The sequence below is a fragment of the Osmerus eperlanus genome, chromosome 18 (genome assembly GCF_963692335.1).
Source record: "Osmerus eperlanus chromosome 18, fOsmEpe2.1, whole genome shotgun sequence".
Taxonomy (NCBI): Eukaryota; Metazoa; Chordata; class Actinopteri; order Osmeriformes; family Osmeridae; genus Osmerus; species Osmerus eperlanus.
This window is the reverse complement of record NC_085035.1, coordinates 5,289,944-5,307,427: the sequence shown is the minus strand read 5'-3', so window position 1 is coordinate 5,307,427 and position 17,484 is coordinate 5,289,944. Positions and strand designations below refer to the sequence as shown.

Here is a 17,484-nt window from a genome sequence, read left to right as displayed (position 1 = left end):
CGGGAGCCTTATGGGGTCATTTAATGTCTGTAGTAATTCAGTAGTGAATTTAGTGTGGTTCTTTGTTGAGGTAACCCATGAGGGCACAGGAAGAGCATGCATACTCCACACCGAAAATCCCGGGGAATAGCCCACCTGACCCCCAAGTAGAATTTGAACCAAGGACCTTCTAGCTGTGAGGTGACCTCACCACTAGTAGAAGGTAATGTGCTGTGCCCCAGGCAGCCTTTACCCATTACAATGTAGCCCATGTAGATCATGATGGACTAATGTGCATGAGGAATACAAGCTGGCTTCCATGATTGTAGGCAATGCATAAATGTAGCTATTTTAACCATGACTTTGCTTACGTTTTTATTTGATAGATTCACATGCGTAAGTGTGCTTTGCACAGCTTTCAAGTGCAGCCTTTTTAAATCTCACATAAGGTCTTCTGTAAAGTCATTTGGATTTCACAAACGATTTTTTGATCAAATTTAGGATGGCGTCCAAATGAAATGTTAGGAATGAGGCCCCTGGAGAGATGAGGAGGTGTCCTCGCTGGAGAAACCTATTCAATTAGCCTGATCTTATAAGGCCTGCTCAGGCACTCTGTGTGATTGGGCTGCGATGACAAAAGCACTGCTGGGCACTTCTGCCAGAGATATTCTCCACAGAAATCCACTCAAGCTCTAATCCATCACTGTAACTCTGTACAGATTACACTCAGAGCTAATATTCTCAAACAAGAGCGAATAAAGAGAGTCGGTTTAATCACAGATTAGTTGAGTATATAAAGATAAACAGACAGACTTATCCGACCTCAGCTGGATTGTCTGCTGCCTCAGGTTGGACATCAGTTATTCTGGCTGAACGCATTCAAGGAAGTATTGAACAAATGCACATATAACCACTCTACCGAGGTGAATCTCTGGATCGTTTGGGTGAGGGGAAAAGGGAGGACCAGAGCAGGGGCTTCTGGGAGTTGGAGTTCCTATCCGCCCCCCTCCACCCGCACCATGGGAGAGAAGGAGTCCAGCCCCCCGGTGTGTGTCCAGATCATGTCCATGATCGGCCTGGTGTGTTTTGGCCTCTTGTGCATCGTCAAGGGGGTGTCCTTCGGCTTCTTCAACTGGTGGTACATCCTGGGCGCCGCGTGCCTCGTGGCGGCCGCCTTCGCCTCCTTCCGCGTCTACGAGGTGTGTGTGATCATGGCCCAGAGGGAGATCGTTGAGGGCCAGCCCTGTGGCCCAGGACCCTGACGAGGACAGCTTCATGCGGGAGGCGATATTCGCCCACCACCCCCTCAGGCAGAGCCACCAGGAGACCAGGCTTCGGTCAACAATGAAACTGTGTCACAGTGATTTCCCCCCCCCTAAAACTGTTGGGGAGCTTTTGGCATTTGTTTTTTCTTTCCAGCTCACCGCTATGTGAAATGTATCCTAGAACGATGACAGTTATATTTTCTTTGTCTTTTTAGTCAATTGACTTTTGTGAGTAGATCCTCACAAACGGATACTCCTACTATGGCTGTTGATTGTACTTAGGATAATGTTGAATCTTAACCTGCATTTAGAGTCTTATCAGCCAACAGGCTGCATCTACTGTACACACAATGTGAAACAATCACAAGTACTACTCATAAAAAAATATATTTTACAAAAAACCTTTATTAGTTTACAGGTACACCTTTTTAGTATTGGTTTGATACATTTCTGTATTTACAGTTGACAGGTACTATAAAAGGCAGTGAAAGCAATTCTGAGATACTGTAACAGCAACAGCCAATCACGACATAATCAGTATCACCAAACACCATTTGTATGTACAGCAATGTGAAAATACGGTGCTCTCTTCTGCACTTAAGTTGGAGTACACAATATGTGCAACATGCCAGTCCACCAATCCCTTTGTGAAGGATTGCTCAAACCATGTATGTGATAACCACAACTTGGAGCGCTGTCCTGTCCTCCGGCACAGCCCTCCCAGATCATCCCGCTTCCTCGGCAGAGCAGTCGATACCGGCGTAGGTGAACTTCTCATACAGAGTGGTGTTGACATACATCTACAGACAGAGCACAGGCACAACAGTGTGGCGTTAGGGTTAGGCACCCTAAGGAATAGGACCGAGGGACGAAACGGAAAGGAGGGGTCTCTTGCCTTTCTCTCCTCCAGCATCCTGTTGAGAGAGACCAGGATCTGGGCGAAGGAGGGCCTCTCGTAGGGCTTCTCCCTCCAGCACTGCCTCATCAGGTCGTACCTGCAGAGGTGGGCCACAGGTTAGATGAAGGGGTTAGGATGGACAACATGGTGGTCCGAGTCGGATTTATTTACTGCTGGTTTTGCTGTGCTCAGGGCATCCAACGACTGCTCCCGCCAAGACAAATAATAAGGTTTTATTATTGTTATTATTGAATTCACGTAATAGTATCCACTAATGCATGAACCTTGTTTACTGTCTGCATATGCAGTGTTTGAAATGGGTGGAGGCTAATGGGGGTGGGCCCCATCCACAATGTTTTTTGTTGGCCGGTAGGGTTTGATCGAATTTTCAGGAGTGAATATCAGGTAGGCTTATCTTCAGTTATTGTTCAACATGTTCAACTTCCAAACATCATGTTTCACAACATTAAAAAGTGAAAAAGAAACCGATGAGAGTCTTCCAAATTTGTACGGATGAAAGTTTAAGGGACGCCCCGAGGTCATTTCGAACACTATGCACATCCATACACGTATCTGCACTGTACTGCTATTCTCCTTCGATTGACACCTCGACCGGCAGAGACAGAACGGAGGCAGCAGACTGTGTCAGGGCATCAGTGGATGTCTGTGGGAAAACGTACACTTCATCGTCACAGTTGAGGGGTTTCTCCAGACGGTAGCTCTGAGGAAGTTTCTCATACAGTTCAGCACAGGTCAGTCCACAGTATGGAGTACCTCCTGCGTAGGGTCAAACAGACACTGGCATGGGTTTACAAGGTCAACGCTTTTCTTTACCAACCGTAATCAACCGGTGGAAGTGTAATAGTGGAGTTGATGTCATTCGAAACAGACCTAAACTGACTATCTCCCAGAGCAGTACACCAAATGACCACCTGGGGGATAAAGACAGAGGAATTGCATTTCGTATAAAAGGAGAATATTCCAGATTATATTGTGCATCTTGATGTGAGAATGATCTAGTAGGGTTATTAGACTGTAGAGGAAAGAGTCGATGCTCACACGTCACTGTTGGTGGTGTAAACGCTGTAGTTTAGTGATTCTATTGCCATCCATCTGACAGGCAATCTGCCCTGTGGAGAGCACATATTAAAGAAAAACATCGGTCAAGTCTGAAATAATACTGACCCACAACTCTGATTCACACAGTCAATTTCTAAAGCCGTTCTCGCTTCCAATGGCTTCCTACAATAACATTCAGTAGGCTACATTCCCAGACTCACACGACTTACCATGGTCTTTTTCACGTACACCTCTTGTCCCCTGGAAAGACCAAAATCTGCTATTTTGGCCGCAAGATTTTCTCCAACAAGTATGTTTCTGGCAGCAAGATCTCTGTGAATGAACTGTAAGAAAGAAAGAAAGAAAGAAAGAAAGAAAGAAAGAAAGAAAGAACGAAAGACAAGATGTATATCTTTGATCAGTTCATCAACAGTTTGTGACACACACACACACACACACATCTACTGTACGCACCTGTTTCTGGCTTAGGTAGTCCATGCCCCGGGCCACGTCTGCAGCAAAGTGCAGAAGCTGCTGGGAGGAGAGCGTCGAGGCGGTGCTGTTAGCGATGGCGAAGGCGGGGTCCGTCTCCAGAACGCGGCTCTTCCTCAGGAAGTCTAGCAGGTTGCCGTGGGGGGCATATTCTATCGCCAGGTAGAGGTAGCCTAGAGGGACAGCACAGAACAATAGGTTAAAACTAAGACATCAGCTGGGGAGCAGAATGTTTGTTCATTGAGACATTTGCAGCACTGTTTTGAAGGTCACTGTACCTCTGTGTTCACAAGCTCCTAGTAGGTTGATGATGTTGGGATGGTTGCCAAGTTTACACAGCACTTCTAGCTCTCCAGCAAAGTCTCTGTGATCATCTTTGGAGGCGTACTCTGCCAGACACACAAATCAGTGTCACAAATACTTGTTTACAGTTGTACAGTGCACACTAAATACTAATGTAAATACTAAGTCAAGACAATAGAGTGAATAGCAGGACCAAAACATATTTTTCATGCAAAGACCTCCAAGGTCCCGACAGTGAAATAAACTGTTAAAATGAAAGTAATACAAATTGAGGTCTCTGAAATAGTCTCTGAAAAACCCCTTCAGCTCCCCCTCGAGCAGCAAATCCTTTTCTACTTCAAAGTGTTTGATCGACATTTTACCTTTCATCCGTTTGATGGCGGCATCCATCCTCAGCCCGTCCTTCTTGATGCGAGCTTTGAGCACCTGACCAAAGTTGCCCTCTCCGATCACGTCCTGGAACTTGATATCGTTCCACTCCAGCGCCGGGTAGGCCAGGGTCGGTTCCGGGTTCTTCGGCTTCTTCGGCAGGTTTAGAGAACCGGAACTGAACTGGACCACCGGCTCCTCTCTCTACGGCGGGGAAAAAAAGAAACGTCTGAAAGCTGACAGCTTTGGTCCGTCGCTTCAATTGACATGTCGGTGGAAAGCCAACTCACCACGATGTTCTGGAAAGCCTGCACCATCCTCCTTTGAAAGGTGGCTCTCTTGAGCTGCAGGACGATGCAGAAGGCCAGCAGTATGGTGATGCAGGTCATCCCTGCCGATCCCAGGATGGCGAAGAAAAGCATGCTGCCCTCACCGCCAAACCCACTCAGTCCTAAGACGGAGGGAGAGAAAGAAGGAGGGAAGAGAGGAGGGAGAAGCGACTCTGAATGTTTGGGTTGTGAATTGTCACTTTACTTTACTTTACTCACTTTACTAGGGTCACTTTAAGGAAATGGACAGTGCCAAGTAGGGGGTAGAAAGTGCGTGTTTTTTAAGGTTCGTTGATGTGTAGCGCCAGCTCTCTGCGGCCAAAGGGGATTGTGAAACCTGAGGTGGTGGGTGGTGCAACCAAATAGTTGCGGTAGCTTACGAGAGTTCTCCCGCAGCGTCAGGGTCTTGATGGAAATCTGAGGTTTCTCTAAACTCTCTCCCATGTTGTTCCTGGACCAGACCTCCACCAGATAGGGGGTATCTGGTCTCAACCCCCTCAGCTGGAACTGCGTGGCCTGGGGTTGGATTTGGGCCTGGAGTTGGGCCTCGAACTGGGACAGTTCCTGGTCCTGCTGCAAGGTAAGCTCAGCTAGCTGGCTGTAGTCTGCTAGCGTTGTGTCCTGGAACCTTATCAGCACCTACGGAATCACAATGGAGACAAAGTGAGCCTCAAGTGGTTCATTGACCATATCACTTTTACCCAGTGCAGTCGTTGTTTGGGATTCATCTGTGAATGTTTAAACCTTGGAGATGGAGTTCCCCTCAGCCAGGGCCCAGGTGATGATGGCAGATGTGTCGCTGATGTTGCAGCTCATGATGTTGGACGGGGCCGGTGGCAACTCTGGACCGAACACGGGAGAGGAGGAACACTGTCTTAGCGGCAAGTTCATTGGTTTGAACGGTTTCACACTAAACAGTGAGCGGTAGAACTGGTCATTAGCAAAACATCTGGGAGACTCTGGGAGACTCCTCTCTCCCGGATGGTCTCGTACCGTTGCTGAGGGTCCACGCAGTGACAGGGAGGCTATGCCGGCCCACAGACATCGACATCGACATCACCCTCACTCGACACTCATATTTGTGTTTGGGCCTCAATTGAGTCAGCTCCAGACTCGTGGAGTTGGTGGGGGGGTGGTACTCCTTGATGTTCCCAGGCTCGGACATCTGGACACAGTTGACCAGGTAAGTCCAGTCTTCCTTTGCGGGCCCCTCCACCGCGTCCCAGGAGAGGTGGAGCGAAGTCTGACTGCCGGGGACCAGCTTGACCCCTGTGGGGAGAGGCAGGTCTGGAGGGAGGGAGAGGAGGTAGGGAGAGGAGGTAGGGAGAGAGGGAGGGAGGGAGGGATGAAATCATAGGAACGTCAGCCACCTCCAGTGGGCTGCTTGATTTAGTGAGGAGGCCCAGCCAGGCCGAGTTCTTCTCTTTGTTCTCAGCTCAGGATCTTAAAGCCTATCAGGTTTCCGCACGGATGAATGTATCCATTCGGAAAGGCAGGATTAGAGGAAACTCTGTCCTGTCTGGGATGACCCTTACCAAGCATCTGGGTGGAGAAGTTGGCCTCAGGGCCTGGGAAGCCTGTTCCTCCAGCGCCGTGACGACTCAACTGGACAAACGTGGTGTACTGGGTCATGGGGGTCAGGTTCTCTATTTTCACAACTGGACCAATCACTGATGGAGACACGAACAGGAACAACCAAAGGCCCAATTAAAGACATGCACAAAAAAAACTAATGTTAATAGACGCTCGAAAAAAAATAAAGGCCATGTTACATCATTTGTCTTACATGTACATGTTCTACAGGATTCAGTGGTACAAGTCATAAAAGTCAGTGGTTTAGTCATAAAATGTTCTGCGATGAAAACAATTAACACTTGGAACATTTCTGGAACCAATTAAATTAGCTTCCAATGCACAAAAGCACTCCATGAGGAAATGACATCATGTTAATTGCTCAGTACAGTCATAAAAATAACTTTTCGAAAAACATTTACTGAAGACCACAGGAATGTGAACTTGTTTCTTGAAACATTGACAATTTGAAAAATCTGGGAATCATCCTATCCATCCCAGGATCATCCAATAGTATGCCCAGAGGTTTGTACGAAGCGGATCAGAGATTTTCCAGAGACATGCAAGTACCTTTAACTGTCTCCCATGAGGATGCATTGACTTGCTTGTAGAGAACTTTGACAGCAGTGACTGGTCCATCCCCAGTAAAAGGTTCCTTGTTGACCAGCATGGTTATATGATACGGTCCACTCCCATTCAACATGGGGGGGTTCTGCGGCTTGGGAGGCACTGAGAGACAGAAAAAATGAAAAGACAGAGAGACAGAGAAAAAAGAAAAACACAATTCCAGTTACAGAACATTCTAGACAAGTCTAGACTGTGTGTGGGCCTAGAATAGACCAGAACAGAATAGACCCGGCCAGACTAGAACTTTTCTTGTGGATTTGGCGAGATTTACCTTTTACATGAATCATGAATTCCTTCTCTGCCTGTCCGGCCTGAGTTTTCACCTGGCAGATCCATCTTCCAGTGTCGCGCACCGTGATCTTGTCCACCTTAAAACTGGAGGTGGTCTGGACCTCCCCAGTGTCTGTGTCGATCGGCTGTGAAGACCAAACCATATTTCCATTCAAAAACCGAGTCCTTTTCGAAACATCCCATGCCTTTAATAAGCACAATGGGTGGCTTATACCGTATGACTTTAGCATGACTTACATATATGATGGTTTTGTCCGGTTTCAGAAGATGGATCTCCCCATGCAAAGGCACTGGCTGACCTGTAGCTGTACAGTTGGCAATGTACTCAATCCCAGAATTCAGCTCAGTGCTCATCAAGTGGCCGACCACAACAGGTGCCTCGTCTGTCGACAAGACCAAGTCAGTGTAGGTATACACTTGGACAGCCACCACAGTCGTGTGGCGATGAAAATCGAAGGCTCGCGGGCTTTACCTTTTCGTTCGCAGCGTGCGCCGTGTCGCCCCGGGCACACGCACCCCCGGAAGCGGTCACACTTGCCCTTGACCCCACACTCACACCTAAGCTTGCAGCCAGCACCATAGTACTGCGGCGGACAAGCTGCAAAACACATTCATTGTATTCATGACACTGACCTGGAAACACACACAGTTTAGCTAATTGTACCGTACACAAGCAGGTCATAGGGAAAACTGTACCTTCACTGCAGTTGAATCCTCTCCAGCCAGTGGCGCAGGAACAGCCATACGGGTCTCTTTGACAGAACACCATGGAGCGACAGTAACCGTCTCGACACCACTCTTTACACGTCCTCCCAAACTTACCCTCGCCGCAAACTGTAAAACACGGCAGTTTGATCGGCGATATTACAGAGAAATACCACAAGGCCCAGTCGATGAATCACGCAACAGAAACATTGACTGAACGAAGAGTCGGATTCCAATAGCTCACATTCCTGACAAAGATACGACGTGGGATTCAATCGATTTTTGCATGGAATATGTACCAGATTCACAAGTCCTCCCCATGAAGCCAGGTGGACAGATGCATTCTCCTGTGTCATCGTGACAGACACCTCCATTAGAGCACTCGGGACAGTGGTGCTCACAGACTGGGCCCCAGAGTCCTGCTTTGCATTCTTGGATAAAAAAATAAAAAAAAAACAGAAAAGAGATTGGTTTTCTCGAACCTTTGATAATACTTTGTAACTTTATTTTCCCGTTATGGCCTTCATTGTGATGAGTCTGTTGAGGTTACCAGGATCTCAATAAAGAGGAAGGAACTAACTTCTGACTATCAGCCTGGTGATGGCTGAAGTGGATTTGGCTCCAGCGATGGATCTTGCCGTGTAGAGCCCGGCGTTACTAGTGGTCACCCCTAACACAGGGTACTGGAGCAGGTCTGAGATCTCATCCTTGGGCACCGAGTGAATGAATGACCCTGGGACACACGCACACACAAACAACCCTTCACATGACACACTCGTGTAGAGAGGATGACACCATGTCATCATAGAGCAATTGCGAGTTACAACTTTCACTTCGGTTTCGGTGTTTTTTTTAGCGACCATGTCATAGAATAAGAAATCGCGAGGAATGCGAAGCGGTCGACGGCGCAGCCGCGTACCGTTCTTGTAGATGACGGCGTCCTCCGCGAAAACCTTTCTGCGGACGAACGAGATGTTGACGTTGTCTTCTACGCTGACCGTGATGGTCAGAGACTCTGGGAGGAATGCGGCTAAGATCGGAGAAAAACAACAAGGCAGTCAGTGGTTTGCAGAGCAGAGCCAGCCCTGCCAACACACACACTCAAACACGCACACACACACACACACACACACACACGCTGTACATGTACAGGCACACGCACACTGGCACACACAATGGTTCATGATTTCCTGTTAGATTTTGAGTCGGCGCTGTGTAATGTCCTTTAGACACAATAATGAATGAACCCCAATGCTACAGTTTCACTCCGGGATAGAGGCATGAGCAAACAAACACATTGGACAGGAAGTCAAAGCTAATTTCACGCCCCTCCATTTGCCCACAGTCTGTCTGACAGACTTTGTCAGTGGCTCATGAAGGAGTTGAAATACCAGGGCTGCCTGGCAACATTGAGTGTCAGAGTGGGTTATGGTCAACGACCACACATCATATGTTGATATACTTTTTATGTACCCCACATGCCATTGATCGAGGGTGAAGTACAGTCAGGAATCACTTCTGCCCATGTCAGAACGTTACTGCTGTCAACACCATGCTCCAACCCAAAAAGCAACGCAACGATCAGAGAAATACACATGCTGTATGCGCTTACCTTCATTCAACATCTTGTACGTGTAAATTTTCCCCCTGTCTGCATTTCGGGCTCTGCAGTAAAATTCTCCAAAGATGTCACTGCGCGTTCTCCAGGTGATCATGGAGGCGGCGTGATAGGCTGTATCCCGAGTGACAGGCATGATCTGGGGGTGTGTGAAGGGGAAGTCCCGCCCCATGCCCGGCGCGGTCCTGGGGGTCCAGTCACTGCTGACGCAGTGGAGGGACGAGTCTGCTGATGTCACCAGAGGGTCAGGGTTCACCAGGGTTAGGTCTGCCAGGTTCACGGTGTGACCTGCGAGAACCCCAGGTGACGCACGCGCAGACACACAAACAGACAGCCACACACAGACACACAAACAGACAGTGACACACACACACACAGTCCCAAACAGACACACAAACAGACAGTGACACACACACACAGACACACAAACAGACAGTGACACACACACACAGCACGCAGATAAAGTGAGAGAGACAGAGGGGATGAGAAGGAAAGGAGGGGTTCGGAAAAAAAAGACATTGGGAGAAGCTCGTTAATTATTGGACAATTATCTTTTTGTGCATTTCTACAGATAAATTATATGCATATATACAGCGTGTTCACTTCTCAACAGTGTAGATTGGCTGCAACCTTATCTACAATATATCCACTAAATAAACCACGCTACTGAAACCTCTAATAGCCGACAGCATCTGCTATTCCCAGTTGTGTTCATCCCAGTGTGTTGGCTTGACAAGGAATCACATCACATTCACAGAGACCATGTCTGATTCATGCTCTGTGTTGATACAGTGTATGGTTTCCCCCCATACAACTATGACAGTGCAGTGTTTGGTCTGACAGTCACATTATCTCATGCAAACCAAGAAAACACAAGACAGAGAGCCTTGACCATCCCTTCAAAAACAGCAGGCCCTCCATATCAAACCCCCATGAACACAACAGCAATGCATTTCCAAGGCCAATACTTCAAACAACCCTTGATTCGCGAATGAAAGTACAGCTGACTGTGGCCCTCCAAAAGGATCCTGGTTGCTTTCCCCTCTTCTGGCGAGCGGGAGGGATGCGTGTGTCAGATGAGCGCCGGAGAGTTCACACGTCTCTCTCTCTCTCTCTGCGGGGCTGTCGTCCAGGGGGTCGAGGCGAGCCGCGTAGCACAGCAGTGACCTCAGCTAGCAGCCCGCTACGGCTACACCGCGCCAGATCTCTTCCATATGTCTACTGTGGCCACCCCCCAGGCCGAACCTCTAGACCTCAGCAGTTATAAATCACTGACAGCTTAGATAAGACACCCAGTCAGCATGTCGGTCTGGCCTCAGAACCGTTTTGGTCCCTGGACATGGAATGTCTTTAAGAGGGTGTGGTAAAGTCCAGAACGAATCAAAATGTAAGTTCACAATGTGCAACACACTGATATACTTCCTAACCCCATGGTGTTTTCAACTGGACTGCTCCCTTTTTGACTGACAGAAGCAGGGTCAAGCATACAATTAGGTCAGTACCACATCGTCGCATGCAGCATATTGTGTTTCACAGACTTAAATGAATCTCGTATGCGCAGAGACTGCATGTTTGGCCAACAAATTGATTCTTTTATCGGGTTCTGAAGTAGCCAAGGAGCAAATTGGCTATAAGTCAATTGAATTCCGATAAGCAAGGTCTGTGAAATTAACTTTGATCAAATAAACATTCCACTGATTCCATTTTAGGTAGAGAATAAATCTGTGTATGGGTGTTGGGGAGCAGCGGGGTGTTCAACAGGGAGGAACCAACATACTGAACATATTAGGCATGAGAATACTGTAGGTACTGCATGTTGGAACTAATGATGATAGATGCGATGCTGTGCATAACGGCTCCAGCTGGTGATAGTTGACGAGATGCCATTCACACACACACACACACACACACAACACAAAACCAACAACCCCCCCACGGATGACTCTAAGTTATGAATCTCACTTCAGAGGGGATGGTAGACAGCGCAGAAAACAATCCAAATGCAGAGAATTGAACAACAGGAGCTTTACACTGAAAAAACTCCTTGATTTACTTCAAGGAGTGTTTTAAATACTTCACACGAGAGATAAACTATAATTGGAATGCCCCATATAAACCTTTGGACATGCAGCTATGTTATTGTGAACGTTTTCACATGTTCAGCCAAGTGATTGCATAAGGTTATTATCTTCAGGTTGCCAGTGGGAAGCCTCACCCCTCTATTGTTGAGGTAAGAATAGTACTGACAATGCAGGGAGTGACTTTATAAAGGGAAGTCACTCAGCAGACCCCCAAAAATGTAACAAAGAAAAATATTGTTTGTTTCCAAGTATCTTATGCGCATCCCAAAAAATAAATAAACACCAGTACTGCACGAAAGAACTTCAAAAGGCCTTCAAAAAGCTTTTTGAAACCCGAGTTTACATTGATATCTTGTTTTGTTGCTTTTAGGTTTCCATTATGTTACCATGTTTTATGTTCAATGAATGACTTAATTTACACGCACAAAAGGGTTACGCGCATTTGTGCCGCGTCCAACTGAAGCGCAAAAAGATTGAGGTTTGCATGTGTGTGCAGTCAGCATTTCTACAGGATAACAGCAAACAGTAACTGGTCTTGGCCAACAGCCTAGATGCAGACTAATTGTATTACAGAGACAGAGAAATGAAGCCTGGATAAATACTATGTGGAGTCACAGCAGTGAAATGACAACCCTGCTTCAGGGGCCTGTCTAATCAACAGTCCATGTCCCTCTCCAGAGAACCGTCACACCAGACCACTATCGCCATACAGTCAAATAAAACAAATATGTGTGTTTGTGAAGTCACTTGGTCATGTAATGTCCATGTCAGGGAGTTATGATGCTATTTAAAGGCAATGCAATCTGGTGGGGAAATCAAGTGCTTTGTTGGATAAACATTGCTGGATGATCTCTGAGCATGTACTTAACATGACTGTTTTTCTTTTCAGCTGTTTGTTTCATGAGACTAAGATCTGTTCTCAGATTGGGGCTGTATTTGTTTCATTTAAGTTCAAGGCAAAGATCTAAATAACAGTCACAAGTGGCCTGGTCCAATATCCTAGCCTTGTTGGCACACCCCTAGACAGCAAGAATGACCCCCCCAAAATCTTGATTCCAAAAATGTACAGCCTTTCCTCCAAGTCCGTTTAGGTTGAAGTTAAAGATGAACAACTGTGAAGTTGTTGAGATTTTAAACCGGAGCTTTGAGATGGTGCCAGCCCAGCCCAGCCCTATTGGTCAGCCTTTGTGCATTGCGTATTCGATTCGTTTTTTTGACATTCACTGGAAGTTCAGATGACTGTGCCTTTAAAGCCTCAATAGACCTGTCCGAGTGATGGATGGAGCCTGGTCTTATCTGAGAAGGAAGCCATAAAATACCTCGACTGATTTGTGTGGCTGTGAGGCTTACAAACATTGAGGATTGTTTTCCAAAAACATATGAAAGTGAGAAGCAACTTTTATGCAGAGGAAACCAAAATGGGTTAGAGTGACACTTGAACAACATGTTCTTTCTGGAGGTCTTGGTGGTTCCCTAAGGGTTTCTGGTGGAGGAGATTGTGGGGAGGGGGGGGGGGGGGGGGGGAGACTAAGTGGGGTCGAGATGTAACTCTTCCACCAGAGCAAGGTCCTGTCTCAGCTGAGAAGTTCCAGACAGCACTATGTGGTTTGAAGTTTAGTGACTTTTTAAGTGAAATAAATCTGACCGAGGTAAAAGCGCACAGATGCTTCACAAACAGACACAAAACATGAAAGTACTAGATAGAAATATCGCAATGCTGTACGTATTTTGTAAAGCTAGCCACAGTAAAGCGTTGAGTCTTTGAAGTAAGGACCTTTTTAATGTACAAATGTCTGATGCCTGATCATGTCTGGCATGTTTTGACTTAATCTTTAGCTATTTTTGTGGAGTCGGCAACATCAACAAGGAGGTAATGAGCTAATCTGTGTGAGGAGAATGAGGGTGTGTACCAACATGAGGAGGAAACTTCTGGAGGTACCAACCCATATCTAAATAATTTTTGGGTCTTTTCACTATTGAATGATTCTAATAGCAATCATGTCCCCCATTCAGTCTGAATAATAACAGCTACAGGGAAATTCAACAGGTTACATTATATTGTTTATGAAGTGTATGTGCTTTAATGTGCTTTAACTACGCTTTGATACAAAACTATACTGAAGATATTTCTACTGGTGTCTACATGCCACAACATTTATGGCAATCTGTTTCTAATCTAGCAGAGTGCCACATTCACATATATTTGTCACTAGGAGGACATACTTGTGTACAGAAATTAACTTGGGATTGTGTTTTGTGTTGGAATTGTGGAATTATGTTGGAGTTGTGTGCCATTAATTGATATTCAGTGTATTAAAAGCAAATACATAAAAAATACACTAGCTTCACATGAACGTAAATTCACAAACTTCCAACCAAAATCACATAACTATAGTATAAAAGATAAACAACATTTATTCAGCTCCACCGCTCCTCCTGCCAATACTGATATGACATATCTGGACTAAGAATGAATGATACATGACCAAAGCCTTAGTAGACTAAATCCAATGGACCAGGTCTAGTCCTCATGGTACCGCTTGAGAGACAAAAATCAACAAATCCCTACCTGGAGTGAGCCAGTAGACCAGGCCCAGGGAGAGCGCTAGGAGACCCCTCATGGTCCCCCAGCTCCAGGCTGACAGACAGGCCAGTCCGTACATCCACAGAGCGCCTCCGAGCAGAGTGGAACGCAGGCGAGAGCGACAAACCCAAACCCCGGAGGGTGTCAGAGAAGTGCACCAAGGCACATCTCTCCACACACAGGTCCAAACTGCTAATGCTCTCCCTCCCTTTCTTTCCCCTTCCCTATCCTTCCTTTCCCTGCCTTCGACCTCCCCCCCTCCCCCGCCCTCTCCCTAGACCCTTCAGCCCCCCACCCCCTCCTCTCTCCCTCTCTCTCTCTCTCCCTCTCTCTCCCTCTCTCTCTCCCTCTCTCTTTCCCTCTATCTCTCCCTCTCTCTCTCTCCCTCTTTCTCTCCCTCTCTCTCTCCCTCTCTCTCTCTCTCCCTCTCTCTCTCCCTCTCTCTCTCTCTCCCTCTCTCTCTCCCTCTCTCTCTCCCTCTCTCTCTCTGTGCTGTCCAGGCACAGGGAGTAGGAGTTCCTCTTCCTGTTTCCTGTCCATGTGAGGATGGGAAAGGCCTAACCAGAACAATGTCGGACATTAACTACACCCTCTATAAGCACTACAGGGAGGACCCCCCCCCCAGACAGAACTTGAAGAAGACGCCTATTAAAATAAGCAGTGTCCTTCATAGATCAAACAGCATCTGATAATGGGATTTACACACATTATCTAACTACTTATATACACGACTTCATTACACTTGACTATATACACTATAACAGACCAGCCTATGGAGATGTTAGTCTTTCATAACTTTATATGCTTTAGCATTATGTTGGACTTGGTTATTTGACCAGCAAACGTCCAAGTAGTCCTCCCTTCTAGACCCCAACATTGAAGATATGTACTGAACTCGTTTAAATATTTGATTTATTCCTCCCGGTGTTTGGAGCATTTTTACGTGTGCCAACTGTGTAACTAAGATTTTTACTCCGCTTTCCTCCCTCTGGAGGTTTCAAATCTGAAGTTCAGTTTGAGGCTCTCTAAACTCCCTTCGTGTTAAGGGGTGCCGGGGGCCCATTCCAAATGAACTGGCTTCACTAAGGAAGTACTAAATACTGGGAGTCTGCGTCATATAAATCACAAACAATTAATGGAGGAAATCAGAATTATACAGGGAGCTTAAGGAGGACAACTGGCCGACGGAACAAGGAAGAAGGGAGCTCAACTCAGCACGTTGTTATGACTTAAGGGACCCGTTCGCGGCGATGTGGGATTCCGAAATTCCCAATATGTAAATCACCCGGCGTCCAACTCTGAAAACAGGTGTGCATGTGTGAGTCGGGTGCTCTGGGATGAGGGCTGGGGGGGGGGGGGGGGGGGGGGGGGGGGCTAAACTGTGAAGACACAGCTATGCTGTTATGCACAGCCCATTTCGCAAGCGCGGCTCCTCCCTGGGCGAGCAACAGGTTTTTGCGGAGCAGTGATGTCATGGCCCGGAGTGAGCCAGGAAAAAGCTCCCGCTGCATCTCGCTCATGCGGTGATGGTGGAGGCCAAGCAGGTCTCAGGTGGCTCCTTTGCATACCTGCAGGGTCCATTCAAAGATGCCCCCCCCCCCCCCAACTCAATTATACTGTACGTGAATAGGTGGTGAAGCAGACTGCATTCTGTCATTCATTGACTCCACATCTGAAACATCACACTACACAAATATACTCGGGAGCGAGCGAATGTGAAGCGCACCTCCGACAGTCCCATTCGCTTCGGAATCACCTAACCGTATACATACTGTGAAGCAGAGAGTAACCAGACCGAGCCCGGATGATGGACACGGTGTTACTATGTGGGAAAATGCTCTGATAGTCGCGGACCTTTGACTTGGGAAGGGGAATGAGCTAAGTACTTTTGTTATGACAGAGGCTATGTTTCTTCCTCTGCCTGAGAGCAAGGAGTCTATGCAACAGCTGTGGAAACACATCCAGGCTCCACAGCACTGCGGCCTGTAGAATATCGCCATCTAAATTCACCCCCACGGCTGGCCGTACAGGGAAGCCGACTGTAATCTGACGCGTCACTCACATATGTTAACGTGTTACTCCGATGTGTTTAGACACACACTGATTAGAAGAGGTAGCTATGGAAAAAAGGGGTCGGGGTGAGGGGGTGGAGGTGGGGGGGGGGTGGAGAGAGGAAAGAGCTGAGGAAAAAATGAAAAAGACCCCTATAGCGTTGGCTGGTGAGCCTCTGGAGCTGGAGGAGAGTTTTATGAATTGGAACATTAATAACACGAGATTTCCCTCATCAGGGATCCAGGATTGCCTGTCGTCGTTAATATGCGAGCCCTGGCCCAGTTGTTGCCCCACGGAGGGCTGGGATATTGAGTTCCAGCCCTGTTCTCTTAGCCAGGGGCAAGCTGTTGGGAACGGGGCAAGTGGGAGTGTGCAATAGGAGTGTGGTCGGCTGGAGAGTTGAAAAGGCACACACAGACCTCTCCACACCTCATTTGAACCCCTCGCGGCAGGAACACGTGTTGAGTGCCAAACCAGAGCACTTAGTAACTCAGCCCTAAGAAACACGACTGGTCAAGCTGTAGTCCCCCCGAAGGTGACTTGGGTTGGACTCGTGAGGGCTTTGAGCTGGGTTCATGTCTGCGTGCAGTTTGTGAGCAGCTGGCTTTCAAACCAAGACTCAAGGGCCAATTAACCCAGTCCCTAAACATCACTGGCCTGGAAGTGTTTGTCCATGTGTCTGGGGAAAGAGTAGTTGAGCTTTTCAGGTTATTGCAGGCCTTCAATACAGTACTGTGCCATGCTGATCTCATAAACGTATATAACATTAAGGTCCCATGTCGGACTCGTGTTCAGGGACAACCCAGCCGTCACATCTATGATGAGATTTTCCGGTGAGTTTGTGCCCGGTTATACCACAGAATGACGCAAATTGAATCGCTCTCGAATTCGCTCTCGAATATTCCAAACTTTGGGAGGAACTGAGATGTCTGTGGAGCATGTCTTGAAGTTGAGCAACATGACCAATTCAGTACCCCCCCCCACACCCTCCAATCCATTATTATTGAGTAATACATTTCAGCTCCCTTGCAGTGGAAATCCCCCCTGGCCAGTCTTGAACTCCAACCAAAAGGGTGGAATCGTGTGTGTATGCTATATGAGTGTTTGTGTGTAAGCATGTGATTCTCTGTGTGTGTGTGTGTGCTGGCTCTTGTCCTGATCTAGGGAGGCACTCTTCCCCCCCCCCCGCCCCCCCCCCCCCCCTCTCTCAGCAGGCTGGAGGGCCAGAGGTAATCAGCAGGGCAGCTCCACTGTCTGATA

At 47.4% G+C, this 17,484-nt stretch overlaps 2 protein-coding genes across 2 annotated transcripts in view; both read right to left on the bottom strand.

Annotated features, from left to right (window-relative positions):
* Window positions 1–1,631: 1,631 nt before the first annotated feature.
* Window positions 1,632–14,378, bottom strand: tek (TEK tyrosine kinase, endothelial). The gene is made up of 24 exons (XM_062484208.1): window positions 14,158–14,378; window positions 9,502–9,795; window positions 8,809–8,919; window positions 8,470–8,622; window positions 8,189–8,320; window positions 7,881–8,018; window positions 7,657–7,782; window positions 7,422–7,567; window positions 7,165–7,309; window positions 6,837–6,995; window positions 6,230–6,364; window positions 5,688–5,981; window positions 5,439–5,536; window positions 5,075–5,333; window positions 4,656–4,816; window positions 4,359–4,569; window positions 3,972–4,082; window positions 3,676–3,866; window positions 3,432–3,545; window positions 3,202–3,272; window positions 3,034–3,074; window positions 2,823–2,919; window positions 2,140–2,239; window positions 1,632–2,044 (listed from the first exon to the last, which is right to left on the bottom strand). The coding sequence occupies exons 1-24, from the start codon at window positions 14,249–14,251 to the stop codon at window positions 1,970–1,972; spliced, it is 3,456 nt and encodes a 1,151-aa protein (XP_062340192.1). The 5' UTR covers window positions 14,252–14,378; the 3' UTR covers window positions 1,632–1,969.
* Window positions 14,379–16,276: 1,898 nt separating this feature from the next.
* Window positions 16,277–17,484, bottom strand: part of ift74 (intraflagellar transport 74) — a 16,610-nt gene continuing 15,402 nt past the window's right edge. Inside the window, exons 21-22 of the mRNA XM_062484828.1 lie at window positions 16,475–16,568; window positions 16,277–16,289 (exon numbers count right to left, since the gene is read on the bottom strand). Of these exons, the coding sequence (XP_062340812.1) occupies window positions 16,277–16,289; window positions 16,475–16,568 (107 nt within the window). The remainder of the gene's footprint in view (window positions 16,290–16,474; window positions 16,569–17,484) is intronic.